Genomic DNA, 23,717 nt, shown 5'->3' on the forward strand with positions numbered 1-23,717 from the left:
ACGAGAAAAAGCTGCCGCTTCGCCGTGTCTGCGTTTGCGATTACGCACGGCCGGAGGAGTTTAATTTTAATTATAACCACCGCCTCCGCCGCCGCCCTCCATTATTGTTATAATCCCGTGCACACTCCACTTGTTCGATTTATCATAACAATAATATCGCCAACGACACTTTTAGTCGACTCGCGCACTCGTCGTCGTCGCACCGGGACGAGTATGTATTGTTGTGTGCAGCACTAATGGAACCGAAAAACCTCGCGTAACACATTTCCGACGAGATTCCGACGAACCGTTTTGTATAGTACCTAGTACTACCTACTATAATATATTATGCATATATACGTACCGAGTGCTTTTTGTTTTTCACTGTTTTTTAAACTCCAAATTGTTCGTTATTATAATATTGTATACGTCTACTTAATATATTTTATAATACAACTATACCTATTATTATATATTATTGCATATAATGAGTGTTGTAAGTCGACTACACTATGTATAATAATAATATGTAATGGAAGGCCGCGTTCAGGTTGTAAATAATTATGAGACATTTTTCGAACAATATCAAGATTTTTGGTTCAAAATCGTACAAATAAGTTTTCGGTTTTAGTATTAATAGCGTTTCCCAATATTTGCTTTGGTACTAAACCATCTTAATAAATATCTTATCCGTAGAACTATTATCCCTATTCACGTTTAAAGATATTAAAAACAATAATACTATAGTCACTGCCGTGTACCTATTTTAAAGTGTTATTTTTGTAGTTTTTTATTTTTATTTCAACAGATTTAAACCTCAAAATTTGAATGCAACATTAATTGTATGAAGTCCTATGCACTTCTTAGTTTTTTCCATATTATCTGGAAAATATTGAATAGCAACATACTTAAGGTTAGTTTAGATTAACATACTTATACGTTTAAAATTCGAATCTCGTAATACTCTCGACAAACTGTTTTGTATAATCTTATAATATGTACACTGTACAGTGTTTTTTATTTTTATCTACCTAAGTTTGAAATTTTAATCTCTAAAATTTGTTTCTATTATTTAATTTTATGTTATTTTTTAAACTAAATTTTTACATATTTACACCTAAATATGATTTAAGCAAAAATGTTTAAATATTATGACATATAGGACTCACACCATTAATCTTTTCGTAAATTCGTACTTGCTGCTATTTTAAATTTTAAAAATCGTTTTCTTTTCGAGTCTTTGAGCCATAATTTGATTAAGTTAAATTACATCAGATTTTATCATTCTTTATGCTATAAAATTTCCCTCATACTGACGAAATATGCGAAGCGTGTCCTGTCTGATTTGTTAGATACTTAGATGTGAATGTTAAAATAAAATATTGTATTAAAGCTGTCTTGAAAATATATATCTGCATGTTTTGATTGCATTTTCATAATATTATACGAAACTCACCAGACCCCAGACATTTACCAGCTTTTACAGTTGGACGCTTTTACAAAGGTGACGGGCCAGCCTAGGGCGGTGTTCGTAATGCGGTCGGTGGTATATAACAAACATGCCTTTGATGTGTCTAATCAAAACTCATTGAACCGTTGTGCCTGTGGCCTTTGACGGTGGTCGAATAACAAGAGATTATAATAGAATTAGATGTCCACGTTCGGTTTGTTTTATAACACACAAAAAAACCGCTCCGAGGTATTTATAGTTAATAGAGCTTCCATTTTTATTTTACGTCTGACAAGATATGAAGAGAATTATGTGATTCACTATATCTGAGTATCTATAGACTTTTATTGATACGATGTCTATGTATAGAAGATTTTATTATCAAACAACATAATACTCTTATTTATTAAAAAATTATAATGTTTTTTACGGATATATTATTTAGATTTTTTTATTTTTGTTTCGCATGTATAACCAATATATTTATTCAAATTTATTTTTCAATGTAATTATTTTAGTTTAATATTATTTTTTTATTTCTAGGTAGTAAATAACAACTTATACTTATTTATTGGTATCGTGATTATTTAACTTGTGTAAGCTTTATGTAAAATGTCTAACTTTTTAGAAGTTTGGTAAGCTTAAAATTAATTTCCAATACTACTTATACACATGGTAGGTGCTTATAATATACATTATTTAGATTACAAGCATGAAAATATTATATGGCACCATTTGTTATAGGGAAATTTAAGTGATAACCGTGACTTCATAATATCGTAAGATGCCTCGTTAAAAAATTAATTAGTAAATAATTATAATTCTTAGCACTATTTGTTATTTGCTCATTAATGAACGTTAATAGAACATTTATATCATTAAGATGTAAATTACCTTTCAATGACAATACTTATAATTAATGTATAGTGCGTATTCATATTTGTTTAGTCAATTTTTAATAATTTGATATAAAAGTATCGAATATTTTCAAGATTTTTCAACATACATTATACATTTTAAGTATATTTTTGGTCAATAAAAACAATGTCTTACACGTTTTGGGATTAACATCATATAGTTGGTTAATGGTTATTGTATCTCAAGATAATACTAACATAAACTCTCAGTCTCCCTTCCTTCTTCAAGAATTCTAAATCACTGGTAACTCCAGTAATTTCTCTTCTCTCAACAGCAATAAACAAAATTATGATTCTCAATGACTAATTACCGAACCATTAAAATTTTTCTCTCAAAAGCCTCAAAGTTAAATTCATAGTACCCACCTAAAAAAAAACTGATGTAATTGACTCGTGTTCTATTTATTCCAACATTCTACCTCAAATTTACTTTTTGTACTTATTGTAAACATTATATATAAAAAAAATATTGTTTTATTTTAACAGGTAGGTATACATTTATGTCTATATAGATACTACCGCTTATTGTAAGTATGGCCAATACAACACGAAAGTAATATACGAATACGTAAATAATTCTCAAAAAGGTTAAAATACATAAAAGTACAGGAATTAATCTTTTTACGAATTTGCAGTATTTTACTATAACGAGTATCACTAAAACTTACAGAAAGATATTTGCGAATTATTGAAAGAAAGAACTTCATACTTTTAATAAATTGATTAATATTTTAAAAATTAGTATATTTAACTTTTTTCAATTTTTTTTTTTTGTTTTTTATACTATTAAGTTGCTTTATGATAATCCTATTCAGTGAGAGAGAGAAGAGAGAGAGAGAGAGAAAGAAAGAGAGTAACGACAAAAAAAAATAAATGGATAACATCTACTTTACATGCAAGAAGAATTGCTCATCCATGCGGATGTTATTTGATTGTCTGTCCGAAACGGCTCAGACGATAACATTTTGATAGTGTTCGCACGTGATCAAGCGCATTTGTTATACTAGACCTTTTCACCCCTAAAATTGTTGACTTGATTGGGATGGAAAAAAGCAGGGAATATATGTTTAGTCGACGATCAAAAGGTAAGGTCTTTTTTATGATTATTGATTTTGCTGGACAACGTGACAATCATGCCATGTGTTTATTTAGGATAACTTTTTTCCCCTTTTAATGTTTTTAACGAAATGTTCTTTTCAAATAGTCTACCATATTCATGTTATCTGTATTGTGTATAGATATGTTCTTGAACTCCAGGTTTATTTTGCACGATGATATTGTTATCATTATTGATTTTTCATCATAATTAAATAATAATCTATACTACTATTTCATAAAATTTATCTAGGTATAGGTACAATTTTATAATTGAATAAAATTCATTTTACAAAATACTCAATTTTTGTGAACACTAATACAACAAATAACGTTTTAATAAGTTACGTAATTTATTTATTTGCATAATTTAATATTAATTAATAATTATATTGAAATTCAAGAAGAACAACCTGTGTATGGACAACATTTTTTCCTTAAGCAATTTTTCTAGTTTTGTTGTTATTATTTGTTACCTTTCAATTATTATTTAAGTTTAATAGAATACAAAAATAGGAAATCAAATAATTATTGTTATACATGTTAAAAAACAAAGATACTTAATCACAATAATTTTAATAAATTAATAGCTAGAAAAATAGTAAATGATCTGATTTTATTATCAATAATCAATGTATAAGTAATTCAGTCTTATTTATATAAAGTTTGTATAAAGTATTTGATTATTTTGTAAAAATTAACTTTAAATACACACCTTGTGTTTGCCCTGATGAATGTGTACTCCATGATCCTTTATAGTGGGTATCTAAAACAATATTTAATTACATATATTTTAGTATAATTGATCATAATGCAACATAATAAATAATATAATATTGTTCTAAAGTTAATTTATGTTATGAATACTTTTAATTATTTAACTTGTTTTATTAAGCACTATGTATTTTTTTTTTAAATTCAAATTTAAAACTAATAAAATATAATCAAACGCTGATTGTTGAATAGGCCTTAATCTTTCATTATGAGAAAGTGACAATGTTAAATATGTATATTAAACGCCATGTACTATTACATACATTTGTACAACTTCTGTTCAGGTTTTTCAGACTTTTTCTCATTATTTTTGAAAAGGAAATAAGGAAATAAGTAATTAAATATTTTTTATACACTATCTTTATCCATACTTAATATGTACTTAATATGTAATATAATTAGCATATTATTATTTATGATACGTCCATATAGCAAATAGAAATATGTCATGTTTTAGTAGGTACGGAGTGTTTACTATTCTGTCGTTCATTTTTGTACAGTTTTGAAGCCAAATTTGCATAGATAATTAGTGAAAGTAATTATAATATCAACTAAAAAAAACACTGATTTTACGAACACAATTCATATTCATTTTCTGACATCCCCAAATACCCATCCCCAAGACTTTACCTCAAAAATGATATATTTGAAGCGGAATTTAAGATTTAAATTATGAAAAGATATGGTTAAATGTTTGTTTAAATGATCAATAACACTTATTATAGTAGTAAGGAATGTTAAGAAAGTTATAGGTAAATACCATTAATAGAATAATAATAAATTAATAAATAATGAATAATGAAATAATTAATTTTGGTCGGCGAAAGAGATATGCAATTTCGCTACACATGAGTGTAGAAGATAATTTTCATGCGTTTGTATTATTATACGATTATAATATTTTATAATACCTTGGATTAATAATTAATATACAACCTTAGCATATTTTACATCCTAATGAAAGCTATACCTAATTCTAAACATTAAGTTATTTAAAAACTTATTTGATTAGTTATAACTTAACAGTTTATCATAATGTATTATATATTGTTAACTTGTTTAAAGTTTGAGATATATTTTAATATTGACCATTAAGTAGGTTTATGTACCTACGTTTTAAATAAGTGTTGTAAATCTTAATTATCATTTATATTTGTTTTTATCATATGACTTATTTAATTCCATGATATTGGAAACAATTTATAAGCTCATATATGTATTAAAGATTATTGGATAAATACTTTTGTACGCAGCTTTGTCTAAGATTCTATGCTGAGAGATGTATGAATTGGTTTTCTAATGATAAACATGACTAACGTAACCTTCAGGAGCAGTTAAAACTTTAGTCTTCAACTTTGGTAATGGTTTTTGGTAGGAACTTCAATTTAAAGAGTACTTTGAGGAGTCAAAAGTAAAAAACTTTCAGCTGAATTAAAAGTGATCGGGACAAACCAAAAATAAATTATAGAAAAACTGGAATATTTATGCAACATCATCAGTTTTTGACCAAATAAATTATGTTTTTGTGTTGTGACTTATGAAACAAAGAAGTGTAATGATTTGAAATTTTTTCTTAGTATACATTTTTTATACATCATATTATTTTCGTAAAATGTATAATAATTTAAAGCTATTTAGGCATTTGAGGATATTTACACACATTTGAAATTGTTTTTTTTTAACGATAAATATTATTTATTTTTTTTTTTTTTGTCATATTTATTTTTATTTGTACAATCTGTATAAAAATCAAATATTATTTATTACAATTTTTTTTTTTTTGGTAAAAAAGCTCGAAACGTAATAGAAGGTTCAATATAAGTTGTTCTTACACACATTTAAAATATCAACAATATATATAGGTATACAGTTTTTTTTAATAGACATTTAAACTTGAAAATTTTTAACGACATTGGATATTTAATCAAAAATTAACGATTTAAGTTATTTTGTTTCAATTTAAATTATACTATTTGCATAGGAAGGGAATGGAAAGTTTTTTCCTGTAATCTTATTTGCTATTCACAATTCAACCTATTCAACATTGCCTATTAATTATTTAATATCATTAACCTATTCACACAATTTTGTGGTCCATCAGTATTAACTAATAAGTTGATTACAAATCGTGTATAATAAACGAAATAATATTATAAGTTATAACAATGATTATACTATAATTTATATACTTGATGATTTTGGAAAAAGTCAGACTAATTTACCGCATTATTTGTCAATACTCAATAGAAAAATAAAATACCAATAGTATAATATTAATAAATAACATCCTTGGAAATATAGGCTGATAGACCTTATTCGCTTTGAACCGTCTTACATATGCAATTAATTATCACTGAATTAAAATTTAACATATTCATAACGATAACAGCGACCAAATCTGATGACGTAGATACACTCGAATCTTACTATACGGCAGAAAGACTAACTAGAGGTTTATTTAAGATTTTTATTTTTTTGTCATAATTTATTACTATAATTTTACATTAATAAAACGTACCCAGATACTCTAGGTCACTATTTTAGCAAGTATACACCATAGATCTAAAACGATGTGTAGAGAGTGTTAACAGTTTGTAATTATTTATTTATATTGGTTACAGACTTCAATTATAAAGCTACAAGAGAATCAATGTAACATTAAGAAATGTGACATTATATAAGTAGGTTACATGTGGTTGTAAGTGGAAGAGTTTAAAATATTTATTATTTAATAATGTCAATGATAATCTAATAATATGAACTTAAAAAACATAGAAGATGAAATTTCAAAATATTAATAACTATAATATAACACACCAATTATTAATAAACGAAGTCATATAATATGCTATAACTACAATAAGTACCTAATAATTATAAGATATGAAATAATTAAAGATTCGATTTTAGTCGAAATATTGTTGATTTGAAACAAACAAAACTCGTACCTAGGAAATACTGTAGTTATTGAGTTAAAATAAATTAAAGAATATGCTGTTGTCACTAAGAATATTTATTTAAACACGTACCGGCAAAAATCATTGATAAGTTGGGAAACGTCCCATTTCTGCTCAGGTAATCCGATGTTTTGATGTCCAACATAATTCAGCGGTAGATCGTTCACCCGATCGTTACGGTTATTTCTGACGGTGCCATACGTATAGAGTGTGTGCCAAAGGTCGATCTCGATTAAACCGAAACGGAGTATTTCTGTTATTATATATGTATATTATATTTTATTCTAATCGAATGGTACACGTGTGTCACTTTATACATATAAGTATATATATATATATCTGTAACGTCGGTGTATATGTGCCTATATTAGTGTGTGTGTGAGTGTGAAATACCTCGGTGGTGTGGTGACGTACGATCGAGAGAGAATGATATCAGACCAGACGCGATAGTACAACTGACCCGCTGGCAGAGTCGAGGTATCGCCAGCGCGCCGCGTAAGGGAGCCGCTCTCGCGACGACGGTGGACTCGCGTGGGGCGCGGCGTCGGAAAAATCGATGACGACCAATCGGGCACCGGCGCCCACGACAAATCACTCCCCTCGAGTACTTCCGGATTGGTCGGATAGGATATTGCGACGTGGAAACCGAAAGCAGGGTATATATAGGGGTAGCAGTCGGCGAGGGAGTGGGGAGGGTTGAGGAGAAAACATACGTGCCGTGTTTGCTGCCGTTCCCGTCCATCCATCCAACATTTCACTATGCACTCCCCCGTTCTGAATTTTTTTCACCCCGTCCTCATCCGTGTCGGCTAATAACTAAGTACGTTCAGGCATTCTTTCCTTCCTTCCTTCCTTCCTTCCTTCCTTCCTTCCTTCCTTCCTTCCTTCCTTCCGACGTTTATTCTTATCGTCTTTTCCATTAACGTTTCCTTCTACTTTAATTAGAACCACATAGCATTTTTTCCCCATTGTTGGTGAATTTATTTTCTAGTCACACCTAACAGATTTCATTAGTATAAATATTTTTTCAGGAAATCATTTAATATAAACACGATGTGAATATAGCGCACGTTAAATTACAATACATTATTTCCGATTTCTTACCTAGTTGAATGTGTTCACAATGTGTCACTGTTCACATTCATATTATACAATATTAGCACGTCGACGTTTTACAACGATTTTGACAAAAAAGTATTTGTTCTAATACACATTTAGGACACATATTGTATAGTCTTAAATCAGAGAAATCAGGGATAATATTGTTCCGTTTATATAATTTATTTTTTTTAAACTCTACCAGATGTTGAGCTATGGAATGCAGTTAATAATAAATCGGAATCTCTTCGTAGACGTCGCTTTTTTATTGAAAATAAATACGCCTAAGTTACAAACAGGTGGGAATCGCGTAATTTGTATAATTTAAAAAAAAAATGATATTCTGACTAATAAAACACAGAGATCAAAAACAGTGAGGACTGCGGATTGTTAAATCTTAAAATCAAATACTTATGAACATAATGTATTAGGATGATTAGGTATTAGGTACTCTTAAGATTTGGGACTTCTTAATTCTGTACATATTTTTGATGTAAATATACATAAAAAAGGACTATCATTCGAACGATATTGAATTTAAGTTAGCTTTTCAGCATTCGCTGAATCGGTAACCAGTATTTTTATGTTTAAATCAATATATGTACAGAATTAAGAAGTGCAAAATGACAAAAGTAATCTTTACTTATTTGGTATTCTAACTATTGTGTTCATAAGGATTTGTATAATATAATATTTCAACTGAAGAAAAAAAGAAAACTATAGAAAGATAGACTAACGCCTGGGCAGAGCCGGGTAACATAGGCATTATAAAAGGTCGTAACTAGAGGGGTTAGAGTTCAGATCCCCGCCCCCCAAAAAAAAATCTTTTGCTGGCTACTTATTGCCTTGCATACAGCTATAGCTAGTACCTAGCAGTAGAATACGTTTAGTTTCAATATACAAACACCGGAACACTACCTCAAGTGCTTTAAATGGCTTGGACATTCTTTCTATCATACTTGGCACAAGTGTAAGAACCTAATCGGCTCTTCACTTTCTCATATTTTAATACATAGTAATTGGTAATTTAAGACAAGAAATATTCATAATATTTATTTATATTAAATACTGCAGTTGACACCTACGCATAGATGCAATATACTAATAGTGTGGGTTATATTCTGTTTCGTCCTTTTTTTCAAACGCTGGTAATATGTCTGTATAATATAATATTGGCTCTGATATATTATTCAATTTCTTAGATATCCCTGCGTTATTTCTATATAATATTATTTCATCGACCGGTCTTGGTTTTGTAATAGATACGTTTGTATATCATAATGTTGTCTTATATTCACACCATGTTCATTGAACACATTGTCAATAATAAATGACTTAGTTTTCTACTCCACGGTTCGCTAATTTGCATCATCGTTGCAACTAGGCGACCCTTACGTACACTCATTCTATTCTAGCACGAGCTACGGTCACGGTCAGTTGAAGATTGCATAATATTTAAATAATTAAAAATTATATCTGCCAACAGCTTTTTATGTTTAGTAACCAAATTTATTCATATGTATATGCGGTACTAATAATGTTTTTTTGACAGTATCGATCACCCTTACATTTTCCACTCAGGTACACGTCCGTTATACATAAGTAGATACACAGCCCTTAAAATTATGAATGAAGCATTATTTTTTCTAACCAAGCAAATGGATATCCATCCACACCCATTCAATTTCAATATTTCATATTATATAATATGCTGGCATGTTTATCACAACTCACAATAATAACAATAAAAAAAATAAAATATTCCAAGTATTATCTAGACTCTAGAGATTCATCTTTTGCGCCGATAATAATTAAAAAATTATAATATCATTAACATGTAACTCAAACAAATAATTCAATTTCATCATAACTTAATTAAAAAAAAAATAAATGTTAGGTAGTATTTAGTATAGGAAAATGAAAAACTTCAAGATGAACTATAATGTATACTTATTCTAAATGTAGGTAAATTAGCTTAATATCTAAATCCAATTTGTAATCGCGTCGTATAACATAAGGTAATATGTTAATAAGCACATGTATTAAAAAAAAATATACATATTAATATAATACACCTTTTTTTTAAAATCATTAATATTTCACTAAAAATAAATGTTTGGTTAATAAGAATTTTACGGTCATCTATCAATGATATATTTTTTTTTATGTTAAATAGAAATTGTTACAAAATAATTTAAATAAAAAAATAATAATTTCTATACAATTGGTATTACATTAAATTAAGTTTGATAATAGTATAATACAATTATAATTTAATATAAATCTACAAGGTAATTAAATGATTTTATTTATATAAACATATTATAATAATTAGGAAATATATTTTTGGTTACGACTTATATGAAGAATTGGATAACAGTTATTAATTCTCGCTTTATTACCATTATAAATTATAATGTACGCAGTTTTTTCGCTTTTATAAATATAATAAACGATTTTTTCTTATAATTATTTTCATTCTTATTACCGTTCTACGATAAATGAAAAGCAAATTTTTAATCAAATAATTTGTATTATAATGAATCCGATAAAATGTTTATATATTGTATTAGAAAAATTAATTAAATTCATTTAAATTAAAATAATTTCACCGAATAAAAGCCTATTATACAGCGTGATTCACCAATCATGTCCAATGTCCATACATCAATATTAAAAAAAAAAAAATCGATATGAATTAATAGGAAAAAAGACGATTCTTGTTTGAAAAGAAGATGTCGGTGTTGTTACAGAATACTCCTTTAATTGAAAATCTATTAAAATCATAGTTTAAATAAATTCAATATCTAAGGAGAAAATGGGTTGAGCATTCTTGGCGAATCACTGTGTATTTAATGATTTTAGAGCAAAAAACATAAACATTTTTCTCTTTTTGCAAATAAAATAAGTTTGTTCACATTATTATTAATTTAAAATACTATTATTGTGATTTTTGAAGTTTAATAAGAATTTATGTATCTCTAGGTTTAAATACAATTGCATATTCTATCGATATTATTATAATCTTACAGTATTGTATTATTTCTTTTCTTGTTTCAAAAAAAAAATATTGTTTCTAAAGCGTAGGTTTTTATAGTAAATATGAATAAATATTTTTCGTATTATAAAACGATGAATATTTTAGTGAAAAAATGCTGTTGTATGACATAAAACCATAAATGTATAAAAAATTTGACTAATAATAAAATTTGTCACGGGCTAGTAAATACGTTTATCAAAAAGAATATGGGCACTGGGTGAAATAAAATATTTTGATGTGAAAAAAGTCTACTGATGCAAAAATTATGTTGTTCACTGGCGGCGACCCGTGGCAATAGCGACTGTCATGGTGTAGGAAGGGAGGAACAAATTATAGTGCCTTTTATTTTCGTGTATTGGGGTTCGCGATTTCATTCCAAGCCATTTGATCCTTTAAAGAGCACTATATGCTCCTTCAGACATCACGACGCTAATTTTATATTCGTCTTTTGGTCCGGAATAAAAACTATTCTTAAAAGCTTCCGACTCTATAGGTATTTCTCCGTTTTCTTTTACGCGTGTGATTTAGATGAAATCCTGTAGAAAATAAAAATTGCCTGAAATCGTTAAACTTGCAGCCAGGTGAAACTAAAGTTAATTTTATACTGTACATTTTTCGGGAATCAAATGGAATAGTTCTTTATTGTAACCACCAACCGTATATAGTATTTATATAAATGTACAGTTCACTATAGGTTAGGTTATGTTATAAATATATATACGATATACCATTAAATTGTATCAATTATCAGTGATATATATATATATGTCAGTAAGACAAGTGTTACGCGTTTGATTAAAACAAAACCTTTTCACTAATAATCTGTTAATTTTTTTCCAATTTCTATAATCGATTTATGTACAAAATAACTTGAACACTCGTTTTCCAGTACATCGAGGTCTCACGGTATAGTTTTCGGCGTATACATTCGTACTATGTGTGTGCCGTGTGTGTACGTGTGTGTTCATCGGGTGTGCGATTTCGGCGCATTGAAAAATAAAACATTTTCTTATATTTTATTATAATATAATATTATTGCACATTATCATTCCATCCAATTATCTGCTTATTGTTGGTGGCGATCGAGAGTCAACTGCAGCGGGGCAGCGTGCCGTCAAGGTCCACCGGCGTGAGAGGGGGAGCGCATAAATACGGTAGAAACACGGGAAAAAAATCCACCGCCCCGCGGGTAGTCGTAACGCTACGGCGGGAGGGGAACGGCGCGCGCGTACCGACACCGTGTGAAAATCGGTGAAACGGATACACTCGGTCGGTTAAGTGGCCGAGCACGTGATCCAGTAAATATATCGTTTATTATTATACATATACATATTATTATTGTTATTATTATTGTATGTTGTATTATTTACACACACGCGTGCGCGTGCATTGTCGATTTGCACAATATGTTTTCGCCCGTCCACCACCCCCACCCCCTAGAACAGGGCGCGTGCTTCTCGTAAAAACCGATTTTGTCACTATGGTCATGCGACGCACGCGGGTGGTCGCCCATAAAATATACGCTCCGCTCCGCTGCACCGTCTGACGTCGAGCATATTGTGCCCTTGCCGCGGGTCAATGTGAACATCTTCTTCATGATATATAACATAATATTATAATAATTATGTTCGCACGGCGTAGTCGAAGGGTGTCGGTTTTTTACGAGCCCGATGCCCGTACGTCGATGTTGTGGGGTGGAGAGGGGGTGGGGTTGAGATCAGCAAAATAACTTAGAATCGTATCGAAAATAATAATAATTATTAATTACTTACGTAGTACGTACCTATATCATATTGTAATGCATAGAACTGCAAGTTGAGGTTAGAACTTGAATAAAAAAAAAACGAAAACGCTGTGGAGCACTATTACATCCTCCTTCCCCTCGCATTTGTCATAGAACGCCTTTCGTCCATTACCTACTATGATTTGCAGTGAAAGCTGTCGTAGAACGATTTATAGAATATGATCGTACACTAGTGTAAAATATATTGTGCGCAGCTGACATGACAATATAAATATTTTGATTGGTGTGCTTTATACGTTATTTATTATGATTGCGTAGTAATGCGCAGACCGATTCATACACGTATGCTTGCAAGTGTGTCGGCTGTGCTGCATAAATCATAATAAAAAATATATTGAACACAAAAGCTAACTAAAATTTGAACATGTAACATCGATATCGTAACTTTCTCCATATTTTTGCTATAACCCCTTAGCCCCCTGCAACACGGGAAAATCACCACAGCGTTTCACATCGGAAATAATTTATATACTAGTGGCCTTTTAAATGACCGTATCGACGAGGTATTTTGAATAATTACCATTTCTGCACATCAATTCCAACGTGTATTGAAAGACAAATTATCATAATGTATAGGTAGGAACATGTAAAAATACGCAGCGTAACCAAACTTGATCGATATCTTATGAATTTTATACTGCTTCGTGTGGACGGCAAGCCAAGCAAAACAATAATAAAAAATAATTATTTCAGGTCCCCCGCAGGTAATTTGGAATAGTTCCAACGCCCGGACACAATCGATGCGTTGCCATGGCGATCGAGGGTCGCCGAGGAGCCGCGATCGACCGTTTCTCTCTTAATAATATACAGCGGTCGAGTAATTTTTATTTGAAATTTCAGAATAAGCCTTTTCATAATAAAGTCTCGGCTTAGGAACTATCAAACACCCAAACTATTTATATATCCAGATATTATCTGAAAATTCTCGTCGAAGTAACCTCACTAACTGCACCCTGATCCAAAACCCATCCTAATTTAAACCTGTCAATGTACTTGCATGACCTTTTTTGAAAAATAATAACTTGGAAATAATAATTAAATTGTAATCGTCACCAAAATGTTTCAAAAAAAAATATCAGCACGTCTCGTATTTTTAAATACATATATATTAAACTGATAAATAATATATATAGGTACACTTATTATTGGTCGTAATATTTCGCATTAAAAAAAAATTAATTTAACGTTTTTATGTTTGAGAACGAAAGTCGAAAACCTTCACGTTATGTAGAAAAATAATTTATAAAAACCGATCGGATGTACCAACAAGTACACTGCCTCCCAGTGGGAAAATGGGTGTTGGTTATATGCCGTTCATATATAGGAAACAACGGTGGTGAATGGCGACTACAAAAGAACCTTTAAAAGTGGACCAAATAGTGCTGTAATTAAGTGTAATTACTTTCAAAATACGTTTAGAGTGCCTTGGTCGGGGAAGGCTTTAAAAATGGTCAGAAATAGTGCGTGGTGGTCATGAAAGAAAAAACCCCATGTATACAAGCCGGCCTATTGTTTTCCACTGTGTAGTACTTAGCTCATATATACCCATTCAAACAATAAATACTTCACACTATTGTATCAACCCTTTGTCGCCAGTTACACACAATTTTTTTCGGCGTACAACGCATTTATAATCCAATACATAATATTTTAAGTACCTACGAAGCGATACCTAGTATTATAGTCATGTGGCATGCTTGTACCATACAATAATCTATAATAGATCCACGTGGTGAATACACGACATATTTTATCAGACTAAAATGATGATTATTTTTTTTAAACGACAATTCGTAATTTTGATCGTTCCAAATTTCTGAATGTCAAGCCTAAAACAATATTTATATTATGTTTATCGGGTTTGCTAGTAATAATATTAACAACTGAAGTGAATCTTCTGATCTATAAATTAATAAATAATATACTCTATCACTATTCACTATATTGTTAAAACTAACAGCCAAATTTGATGGTATCATTTTCTAGTGTTGACTATTTATAGCTGAGTTTATACTATATATATTATTAACAATAATTTAGGTTGTTACAGATAAAAAAAAATTAAACATATCAACGTATTTGTGAATATTAAAAATTTAGTGGGACAATAAGTGGGAATTATTTGAAACGGCGTGCGAGTGTCTTAGATATTTAGGTACTTACGCTATTCAAATTAAAAACTATTTATGATATATTAATGTATTCGATTCCCTATTCTACATACAAATAAAGATCATTTTTTAAATTTTTATATACATAATTATATGTAACAATTTTTTTTAAGCTAAATTTTTTTAAAACATAATGTATTAAATAACTATTTATCGTTGTTGCAATTTTGCAAGTGTGTACGATGGGCTAGTTTGATACGTTGGGTTGATTATGGGTGGGTGAAGAGAAAATATATGGAAGGCACTCTATCCAATTACAATATTTTAAATAATATATATTTAAAGCATTTGTATTTTATAGTAATATAAATTATAGTTTACCTTCTTTAATAAATACAAATATTTATTAGATAATTGGTAATTACATATTTTGATCATTTGTAGGTATGTACCTATCTCGTTCTATACAATATTCAAATATGAGATTTATGTGTCATATAATATATTTTTTTTTGTCGGATTATCTGTGAGTCATGTCTCAATTATTGTCAGCAAAGATACGGTATAGGGCCAAAACTAGGGTGCACCAAAAACCGTGTATTGATACGGTTGTCGTCCACGTGCAGTGTCGAGAACAGGAAACGATAAGGTAACGCGGAGAACGCATATCGCAAAAGCGGGCAACACGCTTGTAACCGCACGCTTATTTTTTATCTGATTTTGTAACATTCAACATGCCACTCAGAGGAGCATTATTAATTTTCTAAAGGGTCGCCGCCGCATGTAATATTTGAACAAATATAATGATAGGCCGTAGTTATTTTTTCCGTTGAAATTATGTTTTAACTTATTATCATCGGGAACGTCTCCAAAATATTTTAAATTATTGTGTATTTTTTGTACTATTAGGTACAAAAAGAAATACAAAAATGTAATATGAAAACCTTTTTAAATTTAATTTAATAAAAGTTCAATTTTATGGTGTTTTCAACAAAATTGGTGTAATTCATTAACTCGAATATGTACCTACTAGTTTTTAAAATCATCATATGTCCTTACAAAGAAATAATTAACATAACTAAATTGTATATAGGAGATAGGTTTATAATGATCATGATTATTATGTGATAATTATTAAAAACGTACCTTTACAATTGTATATTTAGGTATTTATCTACCTACATTGAATTCAATCTATAATTAAATATACATATAAAAATAAATATGTACCTATAAAAATATATATTGGGATGAGGTGACCGAGTGGTCTGACGCGTCCGCTGCGACGCAGCCGGTCGTGGTTCGATCCTCCGCTACCGAGCGGCATTTTTCTCCGGACAAGTCGCGGTGACCGGAGAACAAGTGCTGCCATCCCCCACCCCCGGGGCATGACAGAAACCTACGGGTGCCCCATTCGAAATTCTGCCAAAAACCAACACACACGTGTTCCCCCCTACCGTCCCAAAATATACAATACAAACAAACCTACAATACAAATCCTACTACAGCTAATGGCCTCAGTTGCCGAAGCTTAAGATCAATAAAAAAAAAAAAAAATATATATTATTTACGATTTTACGTTTGTTTCAGAAATTTCAAATTAGGGACACAAATGGTGATGTTTATGTAAGTTATTACCTTTTTTTTGTCTTTGACTGTGTAATGAAGGGGGAATAATATAGTTTCAAAATAGATGTTTTCACTCAATGGTAAGAAACCTAAGCGAATATGCATACAAAAACAACACTGTGTCGGGTCTTATAAAATTGATAAATTAATAATATTTACTGTATAATCATTATTTTCTTTGTGTGGCTGTGTGGATTTATAAAATCATGCATAATGAAATGTATTTACATTATATACTGTATAGCAATGTAATATAATATAAGCTATTGATATATAGGTATATAAAAGGATAAAAGCTGTGATAATTATACTATACTTAGTGTTTAAAATTATTATTAAAGTAAAGGTTAAAAGTTAATATTTGATTGATAATTCGTAGTACATTTGATTTAAAATAATTAATAAAAATATACATTTTATAAATTAATTTACAGATATATTCATCATGAGTATAAACAATTTATAACCCTTTTCAAAACTTTTACAGACAGGACGACTTGTGATCGATCCATATAAGCTAATGGCAGCAAACATATACCAAAATTTATTATTTTAAATATTTTAATATTTTAACCACGATATGTTTTTAAATTAAATTATATACCTAGTTATAAATGTGCAACATAAAATAATTTTAATGAAAACACAGTGTCACAAGAAAAGGATTATAGGAAAGCACGATTACAAATAGTTATTACCTATTAATATTTTTGATGATTCGAAGTATGTAACTAATGATTAGTTGAAAGCTTGAATCAAACTAATCATCCGAAAATCCTAGGATCCAATTAGGGAACTCGCTATATAAAGTCATTAACCGAGGTCTAACCAAAATCCTACAAAGGTGCAGCTCTGGATATAAAGTATTGCAGTAGGTACATCCAATAGCAATTATTTTATTCGAAAAACATAAAACTATGTTATTATATAATATTATTGATATTTGATGGATCGCATAAGCAATCACTAAACATTCAATGAATCAATATTATAGTGAGCTAATTGACACTTATATACAATTTAGAGGTCCATGATTGGTTCATTCAATTTACTGAATCATTGGCTGAACCAATTGTTTATGCTACCTGGAATATGTATGTGTTCTAATAATTTGTATAATTGTATTTGAAACAACTGCAAAAACGTACCGTAAACATTATAATATAGTAGGCCAGCTAGCAGGACTAGCAAAGTCCGGTTACAATCATATTTTTAATTTATTTAAAATACAATTATTAATAATACAATGTTCAATTATCATGCGCTATGTAGACATAATGTAGGTATATCGTATATATTAATAAAAAAAATCGTTAATTATAGTTTACCAGCAGTGGTATTAATTTTTAGACAGACTACTGCCCTCTATGTGACCAATATTTCCTTTCCCTTTTTTTCACCCCATCAGAATTATATCGATCGGCGAAAAACTCAATATCCTAGCGCGCTCTGTTATTCAATATTCCTGAACTTTGGTCTCTCAAAATAATTAAAATAAGAATACTGACAAAGTGACGAAAAAATTGAAGTAGGTTTAGAAGAGTATATATTTGATGAGTATGAACGGAACTACTATTCACCGTTCGATCTATCAAATAACAATATTATAAAATTAACAATGAAATCTATAGTATACTTTTATTAATATTATGAACATTATAAAATATGAGATTTAAAATTTAAATATTTGTGTTATTACTTAATATTAATAATACTTACTTAACCTTAAATAGTTCGATAGTAATATACTATCATATTGTATATGATCTAAGATGTCAACATACTATCTGTTTTCTCACTCGCCATATAGTTTATTTGCGTTCAGCAGAACTAACCTTGTGTAGTTGTGTTGATGGCTTTACAATTAGAGTGAATTTTCAATTTACCCAAAATCAAATTTAAAGTTAAGAATTTGTTAAGATGTATGATACGTGTCTTGCGTGGGTTACAGCAAGAAAACAAATAGATACCTAGTATGCCTATTAGCCGACATTCTGTTTACATTATTTATTGTTAAAAAAAAATTATTGCTTAGAATTTATTAAATTTGCAAAAATAGTTCAATTATGCTATTTCAGATTTTAATCGTCTTCATTTCTATAGAAAATCATGTAGCCATGTTTGTGATAAATCGATATAGCTAATGTATACCTACCTAATAATTAATTATATCATGAAACTAAGGACCTAAATATTTCTAATTAATTTCTATTTCTTTAATTTAATTAATTCAACGTCATGTTAGAATATATTCATTAGTTTACTAATCAGTCATCTAAATATGATGATTTTATGTACTAGCCATGGCCCATGAGAAATAGTGCCATAATGGGATTAAACAATGAACATAATATAAATTGAAATTAGACTTATTAGGCCGTCAGATGTATAGACAGGTGATGGCCACAAAGCGGTATACACTATAATAATGAATTGATGTTAGGGGTGATTAGTTCCTACAACGAACACTTTGGTTTATTATTAAATTCACCTATGTTACTTAGATATAGGGGAACCAAGCTATAGCGATTAGAGACGTATAGTATCATTAAGCGTTTTTATGAAATCTATGCCAGGTGCAAATAATTTTAAATTAATACATAAACACATGTTATAAAGTTGAGTCAAATAAAGGTATATATTTCTCACTAGGCACCTACTCATCTAGTAGTAAGGTGTAAGTATAAATACACAATATGATATATTTACTTAATTATACTTTAACATATTTTGTATTGCATTTTTAACATTCATATATTATAAATTACAATACTCGTTATTGCAGTTTATGTTAAACAGTTTTTATTAAGCGAATGGCTAGTGGAATAACATAATGTACAGTTGTAAAAATACAGTTTACAATAGAAGAATAAAATATGTCTTTTATAAATCATAATCTTACAATTTTATATTACGATAGATAGGTAGGTAGGTACACCAAATAATAATATTCAACTTAATAAAAGTAGACAGACTTATAATATATTAGATTAATATAGTGTCAAATAGGGTTCCAATTAATTTTATCGAACATTTTGATATTTTTCAGCCTAAATTTTAAGATCGGTACCTCTACTTACCTATAAAGGATAGAAATATAATACAATGCGAATAAAAAGAGAATTTCAGTTGATGAAAATAAGTATAAAATTCGACATATTAATGATAATATTATTATAGTCACGTCGGTACATCGCCGTTGGTCGTCATAAAAATGAAAAATTATTGCAATGTCATGTGAGATGTTCCGTATAAAAACGCTATTGTGTACATTAGTATTTTTTTTTATTATTATTATGCGCGTATTTTTTTCTGGCCCGTTTGGTTTTAATCATAAACAAACAATGGTCGAGTTGCGGGACAGAGTGAAAGGGTCGCTCGTTAAAGGCGGTCGTCCACTGGTGAAATGGACCGAAAGGGCCTTTAATTGACAAAGGCCACGACGCGTGTGGACTGGGGCTATTATTTCGGGCCGTGCGTACGGCAGGAAACCGTACGCCGCCGACTTTCCATTCCGAAACGGAAACCCATAGAGATTAGTCATGTTCGAAAACTCGTCGTCGCGGCAGTCGGCGAGTGGGCGCTGTATTTGGTGTGGGGTGCCGAAGGAGTCGGGGGCAGATAGTGGGCAAGAGTGAGCGTATTCAAAGACTGTATAACATTGCGGGGTGTGGGTGGTGGGTGGTAGCAGAGAAACGACATGTGATATGGTATCGACGACAGACAAAAGTAACCATACTACCATACGTACGCACTTCGATTTAATTCACTAGTAACAATTATAATTATTATTGTCATAAATTCTCTTTATTATGTAAAATAACGTTCAACTATAGAGGGGTGACGTATATTATCGTTGTGATTTGCGACAATGGAGTACTGCACGTGTTTCAAATAATAACTTTCCAAAGTTCGAGTCTCAGTTGTTGAAAATGTATATTTTAAACATCATTATAACAATTTTAATTTCACCATCATTTTTGAAATATAGTTTACCATATAATTAAGATAATTATTAGTTGTACTGTGCGTAATACGCACAATATTGTTTTCTTTTATATATATTTTTTTAATTCAATAGTTAAAAGAAAAAACTGTATGGATTCCAGGGATAATTGATACAATTTATTAATATTACATTTATACATTTAACACGGATTGAAGAAATTGATTAATTATGAACATATGAGCTGTGAATATTGAACGTGTATTGGCTAGGTAAATATAAAATATGACTAAACGTGTGAGCTCAATTTCCCGCCCGTAGCTGGTGGTGCACTATTAGAAAAATAAATAAAACTACCATTATTTACTAGTTGGTGGGTTTTCTCGGGTTCGATTACATATCTTGAGTCAAATGTTTTATGGTGCCGAGGTTAACGTGTGCGTGGTGAAGGGTGAAGGGTGGATACGAATGAAAGCTTCGAGACAAAGCGCTCTGGGTAAACAAAAAAAAATAAAAATAAAAATGTATATAATATTTTTATTTATTGCTAATAGGGATGGACTGCAGTCGTTTGGCGAGGGGGCCGGGGCCATTAATCATAACCGAGTTAACTGTGGCCCCCTCCCACTATGATATACAGACTCGCCTATGTGAAATTTTATATTGCATTGTTCGACTCGATGACTGTCACGAAGAGACACCTCGGCTTGGATATACGGTTTATTGCGAAAAAGGGATGTCAGTCACGCTATGTATATACGCTCTACAGTCAAACTCCACCACGCCAACACCCGTTCGAGTATAGGTAGGTACCGAAGTAAACACGATAATCAATGTTTATTTTTTCACCACTATTATATTATTATACCTACAGAAAACTGCCTATATATTTCGATTATATTAATGTATATTCGGCCTGCTGGGGCTGTCGGTGGAATAATAAGGGCAATTTTTTTCTCGCGTGTTTCTGTAACCCTGTAATTTTAAGTATATACAAATGAGTAAATACCACTCATAAATCTTACTTTAAACCAATCAAAAAAGTTGAGTGAATGACGAATGTAGTCGATTCTACACCTATTTTCTTAAAAATGTCATACAAGTATAGCTACACAGACGCACTGTACAGTTTGCATTACACTACATGCGTATCAAATATATTATATACAATATACATAATTATGTTTAAGAGCACATATTTTAATTTTGAAATTTTCTCTACTAGATAAGATAAGTTAATGTTTATTATAACTTTACATACCTACTAAAACATTACTAAAAGTACAAAATAATTTAAATTTTCAAGTTTAAGGAGTCCCAGTTTTTAAAAATAGCTGGGACGAAAAAGGATCTAGAAAAACAGGAAAGTTTATGTAAATTTTTGTTTTTGACAAAATAGTTTTTGTTTATCTATATTAAAATTCAAAAATAAAAAACAGCCGAACCTTAAAATGTCTAATAAAATATTTCTACTAGTATTTTTTGGACATGTTGATAAACGTTTTGTTTGTAAGTTGAAAAACTTGTAAATGTTATTGATAAATAGCTCATAACTCATAAGTTATTCGTACAGCACTACAGCAATTTACAATTTTTAATAGAAATGTCTAGTTCAAATTTTGACAAAATCGGATATTTAAACGAAGAATAATGATTTTGCTTCCAACAATTTTAGTTATTCTGTGTAATTGAAAAAAATATTAACTGTAGAGAGTATAATTTTTAGATAAAATTTAAGTCGCATTTGTATCATGATCTTTATTCATACTGTTGAATAATATTTACATTGGTATTTGCTATTGACTTTTAATAAGTTGATAACAAGAATATCTGCTAATAACTAATACAATAACTAATAATAATTAATTGTATAATAAGAATATATATAATATTATATCAACTATTATTATATAGGTAACATGTGCCATGATTTTGACAAAAATTTGATCGACCAACCGTATTAATAATAGAAAAATCAGTTAAGTACCTACTACTATTGATAAATTATAAAATTCAATTTTCTTTATTCAATGATAAGGTTTATCCCCAATAGAAAATTGCATTTTGTATAATATTGATTTTGTCTTGGATACAAATTAATAGTTCATTATCACAGGAGAAATAAAGATAACATATTTTGTAAATTCAATTGCTATTGCCTTGATGGATTATACTTCTCTGATTATGTTATTATATGTATATTACCTAAATATTTTACCAGATTAAAACTTAAATCCATCTCTGAAGGCTGGAAAGCCAAAATATGATGAACCAACTATCAACTACAACGAAGTGAACTTGAAGCTTTCCAGGGGCATTTTAATAATTAGAATATGTATCTACTGATTTCTATACCTATTACTATCTTGTATACATTTTGTGTTCAAACGAGTAGTTGTACGAAAAATAATCTGCGCTCTAAGGAATTGTAAAAATGTGGGTAGATAAGTTGTAAATTCAGTAAATTCGCTCTAACTTCAGGAGCATAGGATCGCCCATGTTTATAAACATTATATACATTATACTGTTGAAGTTTGGGACAAACAATGATAATCCATCCAATCACCGTTTTAGTTTACTTATTTTATCATCTTTTTTGAAGTTTTTTAAATATGCTCACGTGTAAGTGTCCCCAGTATGGTTGAAAATTAATTAAATATAATTGTGTTCTACGAGATATTCTTAACATGAGAATATAAAAAAAAGATTCATTGCTTGTGATTGTATACAAAGTTTATACACAAAGTTCAAAATATATAAAATAAAGATTTGTTGTAATAATATATGTATAGTAAATAGAGTAAATTATTCTGTATTTTAGCCATTAGGAGAAAATGTTCAACTTATTTTAAGTAATTTTGTGGAGTACAGAATTTGGTATTTTGTAGGTATATACTATGTGTCTATATACTAACTT

At 29.7% G+C, this 23,717-nt stretch overlaps 1 protein-coding gene across 2 annotated transcripts in view; it reads right to left on the reverse strand.

The window, feature by feature from the left end:
• Positions 1-23,717, reverse strand: part of LOC111029067 (DNA-binding protein D-ETS-3-like) — a 54,903-nt gene that overhangs the window by 16,234 nt on the left and 14,952 nt on the right. For both annotated transcript variants that reach the window (XM_022307911.1, XM_022307912.1), the window contains exon 6: positions 4,157-4,207. In XM_022307911.1, the coding sequence (XP_022163603.1) occupies positions 4,157-4,207 (51 nt within the window). The remainder of the gene's footprint in view (positions 1-4,156; positions 4,208-23,717) is intronic.

Source organism: Myzus persicae, unplaced genomic scaffold, assembly GCF_001856785.1.
Source record: "Myzus persicae strain clone G006 unplaced genomic scaffold, MPER_G0061.0, whole genome shotgun sequence".
Taxonomy (NCBI): domain Eukaryota; kingdom Metazoa; phylum Arthropoda; class Insecta; order Hemiptera; family Aphididae; genus Myzus; species Myzus persicae.